The sequence below is a fragment of the Nannobrachium achirus genome (assembly GCF_963921795.1).
Source record: "Nannobrachium achirus genome assembly, chromosome: 2".
NCBI classification, from domain to species: domain Eukaryota; kingdom Metazoa; phylum Chordata; class Actinopteri; order Myctophiformes; family Myctophidae; genus Nannobrachium; species Nannobrachium achirus.
The window spans coordinates 17,747,079-17,760,219 of NC_137811.1; the positions used below are offsets into that span (position 1 = coordinate 17,747,079).

A 13,141-nucleotide genomic window follows, 5' to 3' on the forward strand; every position below is an offset into this window, starting at 1 on the left:
TAGCATATCTTATATAGACCTATATAGGATAATAGCCTACATTATATATTTTGTATAGCCTAATGTTAAAACAATATAGGCCTACAATACTGTTCATTTTACAATACTGTTCAATACTGCACCAAAGAATGTATAGTATCGGGACATGGATTAATTAATTATTTGGGCGCACCTGATTCCAATAGCTCTGTATTTACAGTATGTGATTACTATGGAGTGCATAGGATAGCCATGTGTAGGTTTGACATGTAACACCACTGTCACAGTCACTATAATATTTAAATGACAAAGAGATAATATGAAAACATGGACAGTCTGACAGCAGAATTGAGGGTAGGCGAAATGGCTCAGACAGGTAGGTGAAAAGACTCTCCTCCACGGCAAAAGTGCCCCGCGAAAAGACCTGGCGAAAATGTTATAGGCGATTATGCCTGACACCAATAAAACTGGTGCTTTTGAAGATGACAATTTGGAGCACTAGTCCTGTGCCCGGGGTATGCACAGTATATGAGGGATTGAATGTAGGAGTCTCGGAAGTAATGTTGGAGAACCCAGACCGGTGCTCTTTGGGCAGAATAGTCACCATTGACGTCCAGTTGTGCAATACCTGTCTGTGATGTAGGAATTGTTTCAGCATGTGGCTGTTACCATGGTGGCGACACTGTTTATTATCAGTGATGTCAGCATGCAGACAGATGGCGGACATCATCTCCAAATTTGGGCATTGTTTCAGCTTGTGGCTGTTACCATGGTGGATGTGTAGTGTAGTGAAAGTGTTGCACTGGCCGTCCGCAGAGCAAAATGTCGCCTCGATGCAAACAAGGAAGTGTTGATCAAATAGAATCCATATTTGGTTACTGCATTGTCTATTTATCGCTTCAAATGTTTTCAAAAAACATTCTTGAGAGCAACGTTTAGTTCTAAATGCCGCTGTGTGTTTGTTTACATGGCTGACATGTTGGATACAGCACAAGATTCACGCAGTGCAGCCTCAGTGCAGCAGGTGTTTTGAGCCTTTGATTAGGCAGCGGTCTGTTATCAAGCGGAGCGGTCTGTTATCCAGAAATATCAGACCGCTGATTTCAGCGATTGACCAATCAGAATCGAGCATTCAAACAAGCCATGCAATAATAATGTATAACATAGTGTGTAACTGTTATCCAGGTGTAGGATCAGTCGTATCCTGGAGAGTCCTCAGGGTCACGGCCTGCTGGTCGGGGTGGGAGGCAGCGGCAAGCAGAGCCTGACCCGCCTGGCTGCACACCTGTCCTCTACGGAGGTGTTCCAGATCACACTGAGCAAGAGCTACAGCATCACTGACCTGAAGGTAAGCTATGGGAGTGTTCCAGATCACACTGAGCAAGAGCTACAGCATCACTGACCTGAAGGTAAGCTATGGGAGTGTTCCAGAACACACTGAGCAAGAGCTACAGCATCCCTGACCTGAAAGTAAGCTATGGGAGTGTTCTAGATCACACTGAGCAAGAACTACAGCATCACTGACCTGAAGGTAAGCTATGGGAGTGTTCCAGATCACACTGAACAAGAGCTACAGCATCACTGACCTGAAGGTAAGCTATAGGAGTGTTCCAGAACACACTGAGCAAGAGCTACAGCATCACTGACCTGAAGGTAAGCTATAGGAGTGTTCCAGAACACACTGAGCAAGAGCTACAGCATCCCTGACCTGAAAGTAAGCTATGGGAGTGTTCCAGATCACACTGAGCAAGAGCTGACCTGACTTTTAGCCATGTTTGTTTACATTTAAAGAAAACATAATGGCTGCTATCTCATGAATGCCTGAACGGATTTCCAAGCTGATTTTTCTGTTTGAAAGCTCTGAACGGCGTTCACACACGTGGTGCATGATCTGTGCATGGGCGTGCATTATTATTTATTTCACTGCTCCACTGGATCTGTCTCATACAGCGCCACCATCAGGCAGATTTTTTCAAACACATTTTTGGACACATTTTGCCCTAAAATCACGCTGCGACCTGACGGTCGCTTATCTCCCGATTAGGGAGTCTTACTGGTTATTATGGGTGAATTTGGCATCCTGGCAACTTTGGCAACCATTTTCAAAGGGCCGCGTTACCCGCGTATGTGTTAACATTGGATTGTGTCAACATTGGATTGTGTCAATGTATCTGCTGGGACTCAAAATAGATTAAATCTTACGCACATTTTAAGAGCGGCTCTAGTTTGGAATGTCTTCAGATTCCCTGAACCAGTAAATACAGAATGTGAAGTATGGACGGATGAATATGTGGTTTGTTTTTACGAGAAAAAAACAAAGGGGGGAAAAAAAAGTGTTATTCTGCTGGGAAAAAAAAGTTTAAACATGCTCCACCCGCAGCTCACTCTGGTCCTGTGAGACAGAAATGATGCAAAATGGCTGGGATTAATTGACAGAGATCAGGGTTTTCTTTCATGCGCGTACACACACACACACACACGCACGCACGCACGCACGCACACACACACACACACACACACACACACACACACACACACACACACACACACACACACACACACACACACACACACACACACACACACACACACACACACACACACACACACACACACAAAGGAGAAGAAACATCCTCAGGATCAATACCTCCTCCTGGCTGCGTCCAGCGTATTGATCCAGTCCTGGTCTCCTCACCGACACGCAGAGGAAGGATTGTCCGATGCCATTAAAGAGCTCTGGGAAATATTTCAATACCTTATCGATGAAGCTAAGATGATTGTCTGTTTAATCAGCCTCTCAAAGATCAAAGTGTTATCGTGGAGTTTGCGGTGCATCCATTGATTACTGTCAACCCGGTTAAAAGGACAATCCTCATTGGCCTTGTCCTGAATTTAAACATTTAAAAGGAGCATCCTCATTGGCCTTGTCCCGAATTTAAACTTTTAAAAGGAGCATCCTCATTGGCCTTGTCCTGAATTTAACATGTAAAAGGCTCCCCCTGGCCAGCTGGGGCGCCTGATGGAGGGGAAAGGAACTGGTTGGAATAACGTGTTCCTTCCATGTGCTACGTCCATCCCAGGGAAATCTCCCCTGTCAGGTGAAAAGAAACAACTTGCACTACCCATGCATTGAAGGAAGCATGAGGTCAGTCCATTGTCTCCCAGTTGCGGCAGAGGGAGAGCAGAGCCCAGGATTACATAGGCAACTGGCACTGGGTGAAAAAAAAAATCCTCATTGGCCTGGTCTTGGAATGTAATTTACATTTATGTAAACAGTGCACGTGTCCCTTCAGGCTGTGTGAGAGGTGTTGTTTAGGTAGACCTTGCCTAAACCCACCGTGTGTGTGTGTGTGTGTGTGTGTGTGTGTGTGTGTGTGTGTGTGTGTGTGTGTGTGTGTGTGTGTGTGTGTGTGTGTGTGTGTGTGTGTGTGTGTGTGTGTGTGTGTGTGTGTGTGTGTGTGTGTGTGTGCGTGCGTGCGTGCGTGTGTGTGTGCGCGTGTGTACAGGGGGATCTGGCAGGCTTGTACCTGAAGGCCGGTGTGAAGAAGCAGCGTGTGGCTCTGCTCCTGACCGACGCACACATACCGGATGAACGCTTCCTGGTTCCCATCAACGACCTGCTCACCTCAGGTTAGTACACTACAGGATGAGCGCCTCCTAGTGGCCATCGACCACCTGATGTATAATGCAAATATAGTGCAAGGTAGTTGTATAATGTATCTATTGATTTGGTGAATATGGTGGGATTTGTTCTCAGATATGTTCTTGTTCTATCTAAGATTTGTTCTCAGATATGTTTGACATGACTCCTTTCTGTTATTTTTTATTAAATCTTTCCTGAAAACAGCGAATGATGGAGTTTGAAAACAATAATCACCCACTGATTTACACCTGTAAACCTGTGTAATAAAAGGTCTTCTGATTCTGAATCTCTGTGACATTACCCGGCCTGGAATCATTTTAATGCTTTAACTATTGAAAAATAGCAGATATACATTTTTGAAAAATCTAGATTTGTAACATTTGTAACTCAAATATCCCTGTCCCTGGAACAACGGGTGGGGGTCGGTGGCCAAATGCATGTAATTTTGCAGGTCCTTGACATGAAAAATGTTGAGAACCACTGATTTAGAAGAAGGATTTAGAGGACATTCACAGAATCGGGTCAAAATTATTCAAAGACTTGCACAAATGTTCAAGATTTTTCAGAAATAGCAGATCTGCGAGCTTGTAATTTGTATATCTGTTATTTTTAATAGTTAAAGTATAAAATAATGGTTAAAGTGGTGCAAATCTAAAGTGACACAGATTTGCGTTCAGGCCTAAATTGCTTAACCCATTCATTAACGGGTACACATTTTGTGTATCATTATTTTATGCTTTAACTATTGAAAAATAGCAGATATACAAGCTCACAGCGCGGCACCGAGTGCCGCGCTGCGAGCTTGTAGATCTGCTATTTTTGAAAAATCGTGAAAATTAGAATGTTGACCCGATTCTATAAGTGTCTTTTGAATCCTTCTAAGATTTTTTGAAAAACCCTATGTTTCTATGTCAGCAATCTGGCCGGCCATCGTCAAAGAAAGGTCCTTTTCACTTAACTGGAGCTCAGTTGGTCTGTTCTTGAGAGACTACTATGTCAGTGGTTCTCAAACCTTTTCATGTGAAGGACCCCCAAAATGATATTTATTTGGCCACAGACCCCCATCTCCAAATATCTAGTTCCAGGGACCACCCAGAAGCAAAATTTGATTTACAAACGTTCGCTTTGAAAATACACATATTCAAAGATTTGCACACATTTTCACGACTTTTTCCAAAAATAGCAGATCTACAAGCTCGCAGCGCGGCACTCGGTGCCGCGCTGTGAGCTTGTATATCTGCTATTTTTCACTGGTTAAAGCATTCAATAATCCTAGGCCTAAACGGCTTAACGTGAGTCCTCTCCCTGCGTCCAGGTGAGATCCCAGATCTTCTGGGCGAGGAGGAGATGGAGGGCGTGGTGTCTGCGGTGAGGGCGGAGGTGAGAGCCCTGGGTCTGCTGGACACCCGGGACGCCTGCTGGAGGTTCTTCATGGAGCGCGTCCGCCTGCAGCTCAAGGTCTGAGTCCATGTGTCACCATCCTTCCTGCTCCATGTTGTTTATACAGGGTTCCCACACATTTTTACCAATTAATTTCCAAAACTTTTCCAAAACCTTTCCAGAATATTTAACCCAATTTCCAGGACTATATAACAATAATTCAGCTCAATAACAGCCAGGTCGCTTACTCCTATGCGCAATGCCCAAAGGCAGGTAGTGTATGCCAGTGGTTCTCAACCTTTTCAGGCCGTGGCCCCCGAAATAATCATGTTTTAACTGGGGACCCCCACCCTGACGAGCACTACGAGTTGAGGAATTTTGTATAACACGGTTCTATTGTGAAAATAGCCGATCTACATGCTCACGTTGTCGCGTAAAAGGGGAGAGCGGGGTAAACTGAGACATTTTTTACATTTGCTCTCCTCTAGGCGAACTAAAAGATCAATAAAAATGTACACATTTCCCAGTAATTTGGGATGTTTCATAACAATGGAAGTTATCAGAAGGTATTCAAGACAAAAGGCAGAGAAAATATGATTGTTTTAAAAGAAGTGGTCTTGTGTCTCAGTTTACCCCAGCACCGATACAGACCGAGACAGACCAGAGAAATCAACGGGGTAAAGTGATCCACTTACTTTTTTCACTTTAAAACTACCATAAAAACACAAAAACCCGGTTAACCAGGTTAAATATGCACAACACAAAAATGTACATAGCAGACATTCTTTTAATAGGGTTTGTCCTGTCATTTTTTCCACCCATGTGTCAAATAATGTTACACATTACACAAAGAAAAAACTAAAAACCCTATAAAAATGTATAAAAGGGTTTACCAAACGTGCCTCAGTTGATCCTTATGTAACGTTTTCTGTAGAATGTATTTCTGCAAAGTATATTGTTGTATTGTGCATAACTAATGAGACATATGCTAATCATCTCATTAATTATGCACAATACAGGGAAAAATACATAAGAATCAACTGAGATAAATTTGCAGGTTTTTACAGCTTTCTCCCTGTCTATCACGTTGGGGTAATGTGAGATAGTGTCTCACTTTACCCTGAAGCAATTGTCTCACTTTACCCCACAGCCACATTTTGGAAAAAATGACATCTCTTATCCCTGCATCAATTTGGTTTGACACAACTGCTGATTATGTTGACAGCAAGAAAATGTACTTTTACATGCAAAAAACATATTCTTTCTGAAAACAGCATGTTTTCCACAGCACTATCAGGTCCTCTCCTTCATGGCATGAGGGAAATTCAAGGGGCTTGAAAATATAATGGTCACATGACCACAAATGTGTTCCATTGCCTAGTTCAGGGGTCTCAAACTGGCGGCCCGGGGGCCATTTGCGGCCCGCGAGACTATATTTTGTGGCCCCCACCTTAATATGAAAGTTTAATGTTAGTGCGGCCCGCGAGTTTTATATGAACCTCAAAACACTTAATAATACAGTACAGTTAACAATACAGTTCATGTTCCATAAGTTAAACACAAATTGTTTACGCCAGGGTCCTTGTTCATCTTATTTTGTGTTAAAAAATAAAAAAAGACATTTGAGAAGATTGGATTTTTTTTGCATGTGCGCTGAGGCTGCGGCCCAGCCTCAGCCAGACTCTGCCTCCAGCGGCCCCAATGTAAATTGAGTTTGAGACCCCTGGGGGTGTCTCAGTTTATCCCGCTCTCCCCAATGTCATAATCGTGACAGCCTGTGTACTCAAGGCTTAGGATGCAGTCTCAAGGGAAAGAGCGAGCGTCCCAACTTCCATCAATTAAGCTTCCTACAGTGCATGCCATTGTAGGGCAAGCGTCCCTTGATATAAAACATGTTGAGAATCTTGGCCCCGTTCAAAACAGAGACACGACCGATGTGTGACATTGTTGAACAACAAACATCTTTGGCAACAAGCGGACATAAGGGATCCAGACTGACGGGGAGGGGGGATGGGGCAGAAGGATGGAAATTCTTGTCTGAGTGCACACGTACTGTAAGTGTACGCTGTCCAGCACGGGGCCGGGCCAGGGCCCCTGGGAGCGCCTCCGTCTGCTGCAGCCAACTGGGACTGGCACTGTCTGATAGACTGCCAACCACGGGGAGCAGGGGTGTCACACCAAATGCTGGGCCCTGGGCACAAGGATTCTCTCACATTTTGTGCTTTAACTAATGAAAAATATTTTTCTTGAATATTTCAAATCCATTTTTTGAAAAACCTATGTTTCTGTGTCAGTGGTGCTCAAACCTTTTCATGTGAAGGACACCCCCCCCCCATCTAAAATATTTACCCCCCCCCCCCCCCCCCCCAGAAGCAAAATTTGAGCTACAAATGTTCGCTTAAAAAATACATGTATTCAAAGATTTGCACACGTTTTCATGAGTTTTCAAAAATAGCAGATCTACAAGCTCGCAGCGCCGCTCTGTGAGCTTGTATATCTGCTATTTTTCTATAGCTAAAGTATAAAATAATTCCAGGCCCCTTCACCTTGGGCCCTAGTAACTCAGTCCCACTCCCCCCCCTTGTGACGCCCCTGACCACAGGAGCGCACGAGAGAGAGACGGAAAGAGAGAGAGCACCGGAGTCTGCCAGTTTCTCTCTCTCTCTCTCTCTCTGTCACTGGAGGATGGGGCTCCCCCATTGAAAGGATGCATCATGCCATGACACTTGTGTCTCTTTTGCTTGTGTTTGTGTTTTGCTTGTGTGCACTTGGCTGCATGCACATCCTCTCACGTTTGTGGGCAACATTCGTCTGTTTGTATTCGCCCATGGTGTGCACATCATTTGTGTGTGTGTGTGTGTGTGTGTGTGTGTGTGTGTGTGTGTGTGTGTGTGTGTGTGTGTGTGTGTGTGTGTGTGTGTGTGTGTGTGTGTGTGTGTGTGTGTGTGTGTGTGTGTGTGTGTGTGTGTGTGTGTGTGTGTGTGTGTGTGTGTGTGTGTGTGTGTGTGCGTGCGTGCATGTTGCCAGCAGCCTGCTATCCCAGAAGCCTGTGCTGTGTGTATGTGTGAGGCATGGAGAGACCCATGCCTCGTTGATTAATTTCAGTGCGCTCATTCATTTGGACGAGACATTATGTAGTATTAATGAACGATACGTGCACCGTAAATACATGGGATTGTCATCCTCTGTCCCCAACTTACAGTAAAAAACAAGTCATATACAATACAAAACATCATTACGATATTCCTGGCCATTCTATGGAGGCTGCCATTTTCCTTTTACAGAGGGCGCTGGAGCATTTTTAAACATCTTTTCACTTCCTCCCAAGTCGAAGAACAAGAGATCCCAAGGAAGTGACAGGGAATTGTGTGTTGCCAGATATTGCCAGAGACAAGCGGCCAGGTCTATGAATAATAAGCCCAATAGAATTAACTAGGTTCAGTTTTACTACTTTACATTTACATTTGAAAATAGCAGATCAGCAAGCTCACAATGTGTCACATTGTGACACATTGTGAGCTTGTATATTTGCTATTTAAAAAATATAGAGGAAAGAAAAAACGAAAATAATTTGAATATTTTTGAAACATTTTAACAACACAAATCTGTGTGGGGGTCCCTGGCACCACATATTTTCAGATGGGGGTCTGCGACTGTGGACAAATCTGTTAATCTGGGGTCCTTGATATGAAAAGATTTGGGAACCACTGGTTTAAAAAATATTAGAAAGTAAGCCCAATAAACAACGACACCAATTGCTTATTATAAGCAGACATGGCAACACTGGTTCATTCAGAGCCAAGAGCCCAGAGCGCCTCTACTGACACTTTAATGCAAGGACACAGGAAACCAAATGATGTTTTTTATTTTCTTTCAGGATATGAACAGGAAGCCGGGGGCGGGGCCAGGAATATCGTGAATAAACAAAGTAATTTCAAAAAAAAGAAAAAGATCTAAAGTTAGTCTGAGACCATGCAGTCTTCATTATACTAGTATAGACATTATACTATAGTATATAGATCATACAAGGGCAACCTTCACTTAATGCGGCCCTTAGGTTAATATCGGAATACTGATATATTATTGATTTCAGCTGTTATAATTCCAAACGTGCAAACATGATCTGCTTTAATTACTTCAGTCTATATTAGTAGCGTAATGTCTTAGCACTAGTCTTTTTTATGTCCAGTTTATTTGTATTTAAGTTCAAAAGTTAACATAAGAACACATAAATGCATTTGAAATTAAATAAGAAGGTTACTTTTCAGGATTCCAATACAAAAAAATGCTAAAGACAATTCCGGATTCCAATTCAAAAATAGCAAAAATAGCAGATCTACAAGCTCAAAACGCGTGGCACTGCGACGCATTTTGAGCTTGTAGTTCTGCTATTTTTGCTATATTTTTTTTTTACTATATATGCATTGTGGCCCTCTGGAGTGAATGTGAAAATATAGCGGCCCTCTCCATCGTCAAAGTTGTCCACCCCTGATAGTTGCATAATCGGCGCTCTAGTAACACACTTTTATTCTAAAGTCTGGAACAAACTTGGGCCATAAAAAACCTATTGTGAGCATGTAGATCTGCTACTTTGCTCTTTTAGAGACATTTTATAAGTACCGTATAATGTCTGGGACTTTTGATATGCTGTTGGAAGCGTTTCTGTTGCAACTTGTTTGAGGTCAACTCATTTACTACCGGAATATTTAACCAACCTAGTCGTCATCGATAGCTCGTCATATCTCGTCATTGGTAGTAGAGTTAAACCCTAATATCCATATGATACCTGTACTATAAGGTTTACCCTTTTAACCCTTTTAGAACGGGTACACATTATAGTGTATTATTATTTTATGCTTTAACTATTGAAAAATAGCAGATATACAAGCTCACAGCGCGGCACCGAGTGCCGCGCTGTGAGCTTGTAGATCTGCTATTTTTTTTAAATTATGAAAATTTGAATTTTGACCCGATTCTATAAGTGTCTTTTGAATCCTTCTTAAGGTTTTTTGGAAAAACCCTGTGTTTCTATGTCAGCAATCTGGTTAGCCATCGTCAAAGAAAAGGTCCTTTTCACTTTAACTGGAGCTCAGTTAGTCTGTTCTTGAGAGACTACCATGTCAGTGGTTCTCAAACCTCTTCATGTGAAGGACCCCCAAAATGATATTTATTTGGCCACGGACCCGCATCTCAAAATATCTAGTTCCAGGGACCACCCAGGAGCAAAATCTGAGTTACAAACGTTCGCTTTGAAAATACATATATTCAAAGATTTGCACACATTTTTGCGACTTTTTCAAAAATAGCAGATCTACAAGCTCGCAGCGCGGCACTCGGTGCCGCGCTGTGAGCTTGTATATCTGCTATTTTTCACTGGTTAAAGCATTCAATAATTCTAGGCCTAAACGTGTGTGTGTGTGTGTGTGTGTGTGTGTGTGTGTGTGTGTGTGTGTGTGTGTGTGTGTGTGTGTGTGTGTGTGTGTGTGTGTGTGTGTGTGTGTGTTCAGGTGGTGCTGTGTTTGTCTCCCGTGGGCGGTGCCCTCAGCCTGCGGGCGCGGCGCTTCCCGGCCCTGGTCCACTGCACCACCATGGACTGGTTCCACCCCTGGAGCCCCCAGGCCCTGCAGTCTGTCAGCCGAAACTTCATCCAGGACATCCCAGGCATAGAGGTGAGACCAAGCCCCCAGAACACTGGGTGAGCCCTGAGGCGCAATGGACATGGTGGCCGTTTTGAGGTACTGCAGTTGGGGCCACTAAAGGGGAACACACTGGACACGGAGGCGGCGCGGAGGCGGCGCGGAAGTGCCGCGTCAAAACATACAGCCCCATTATTTTCAATGAACTAACCCACACTGGCGGTGTCAGACGCGCGCAGTCGCGGCTCTGCCGCCTTGCCTGCCGCGCCGATACGTCGCTGTTCTATTTTTCCAGCGTTGCCGCGCGTTGAACATGTTCTCCCATGGTTCTCCCAACCGGGGAAATGGATGTGCTGTGTGGCAGCGCACCGCATCCAGTTGGGGTTACCGTGCGGCACTTCATGTGCGTCGATACCGCGACGCGACGCTGCGCAGCCGTTCGCGTCCAGTGTGTGCTCCCCTTAACATGAACGCGCATCTAGGCTTCTTTGTATTGACGCGTGTTCATACCGGAAGTTCTCGTTCATGAATTGGTGCCCCAGCGCGTCCATGAACACAAACTATGACGAAAAATGCGTCACAGTGGCCCCACTACGTCCCGGTTTTACTACCCGGAAGAAGGGGTGAAAACGCCTCATGCGCTGGGTGAGCAACTCAATGCAAGTGGACGGGCGGGGATATCTGGTGTCCTCTCTATTCTTCTTATAACTCTATGGGGGAGACGCCACCAAACACCACCCAAACGTAAAGTACTCTACCTGTCTTTAACACGTCCAGGAACGTGATAAGAATGACCTCGGTGCGGCGGCAAGACCCCGTTATCACGTCCAGGGACGTGTTACCCTGGTAACCATGGTTAACCAGGTAAACAGGCGCTGCTGCGGCTGCTGGTGAGCGAAAACACTACATATCCCATGATGCAACTCGGCCGCCAGCATCAGGAAGCGTCTAATCTCCACAGGCTCCTATTCATTGCTGATGCAAAGAAGCGGGAGGAGGAGGAGAGGAGGAGGAGAGAAGGAGGAGAGGAGGAGGAGAGGAAGGGAAGGGGAGGCGGAGGGTGGTGGGAGGAGGAGAGGAGGATAAGATCTGGAGGAGGGGAGGGGAGGGGGAGGATGAGTGGGTGGAACGGGTAAGGACCTACAGTAGTTCAGTAAATAATCTTCAGTGCACGAGGCTAAGTGTGTCTTCATGTGTTCTGACTCAGAGGCAGGTGTGCTGCCGCTAACCAGCTCATATCAGGTGCTTGGGGACACAGACAGACATACAGACACATATTTAACCAGCTCATATCAGGTGCTTGGGGACACAGACAGACATACAGACACATATTTAACCAGCTCATATCAGCTGCTTGGGGCATACAGACCAGGGACGTGCAGAGAATGTTAGAGAGGCAGGGGCTGAACTTGCGTTGGGCGCTCATTTGTTTCCGTGTTAATTTCTAAAAGGGCCTTTTGGTGAAATTATCGAAAATAGCAGACCTCCAAGCAGCGACACGTTGTGAGCTTGGAGTTCGGCTATTTTCGTTGCTTGATTTCTACACAGAGAGGGCAATTCTTTCAACATAAGATGCTGCATTCAAGTAGTCAGGAGAGTAAGTTTGGACAAGGCAGTTCTCTTGAATGCTGCCTTCAGGTATGGCATGGAAAGAGGGGCATTTGCATTTCTTTCACCATAGAAAAATTGCATTCATGATCTGGAGAGGGCACTTTTTTACAGATGGATACAAGGGCAGGGGCTCAAGCCCCCTTTGATGTCTATGTGTGCACGTGCCTGATACAGACAGACGTACAGACAGATACTTGGCTCGGTGTGAACCCTGTGTGTTCTTCCATAATGATCCTTGACTCAGTTAGACGGCTTTAATGAACATCTACTAATTGGAGCGGGGCAGCTGTGTGTTGTCCTGCGCACACATCTCTCATCGTTAAGCTCCTTGTGTGTGTGTGTGTGTGTGTGTGTGTGTGTGTGTGTGTGTGTGTGTGTGTGTGTGTGTGTGTGTGTGTGTGTGTGTGTGTGCGCGCGCGTGTGTGTGTGTGAGGTGCTGACAGATCACTGATCACATGGCCGGGGACGCGGCGGTGCCGCGGGCGTATCGCTGTTTTCCCGCGCCGCGGCGGAACGATCACAACGCACCATCATTTATGTTAATGAGCGGCTGAGTGATTAATAAGCTGCATAACGACCCTCTCAGGAGGCACAGCTGTCGTCGCAGCCCGGGGAAATAAATAAATAAATAAATAAAAAGTGTCGTCACGTAAGGACCCGTGTGCCAATGTGTGCCAGGCCTGCTGTGTGTGTGTGTGTGTGTGTGTGTGTGTGTGTGTGTGTGTGTGTGTGTGTGTGTGTGTGTGTGTGTGTGTGTGTGTGTGTGTGTGTGTGTGTGTGTGTGTGTGTGTGTGTGTGTGTGTGTGTGTGTGTGTGTGTGTGTGTGTGTGTGTGTGTGTTTATGTAATCAGGTGAGCATAGGCTACTGTAACCCATTTAGACTCTAAAAATG

At 45.0% G+C, this 13,141-nt stretch overlaps 1 protein-coding gene across 1 annotated transcript in view; it reads left to right on the plus strand.

The window, feature by feature from the left end:
* LOC308296806 (dynein axonemal heavy chain 11) overlaps positions 1-13,141 on the plus strand; it is a gene marked incomplete at both ends in the record, with an annotated part of 198,253 nt that overhangs the window by 114,739 nt on the left and 70,373 nt on the right. The window contains 4 exons of the mRNA XM_080740133.1: positions 1,165-1,327; positions 3,486-3,609; positions 4,938-5,080; positions 10,510-10,671. Coding sequence (XP_080596259.1) covers positions 1,165-1,327; positions 3,486-3,609; positions 4,938-5,080; positions 10,510-10,671 — 592 coding nt within the window. The remainder of the gene's footprint in view (positions 1-1,164; positions 1,328-3,485; positions 3,610-4,937; positions 5,081-10,509; positions 10,672-13,141) is intronic.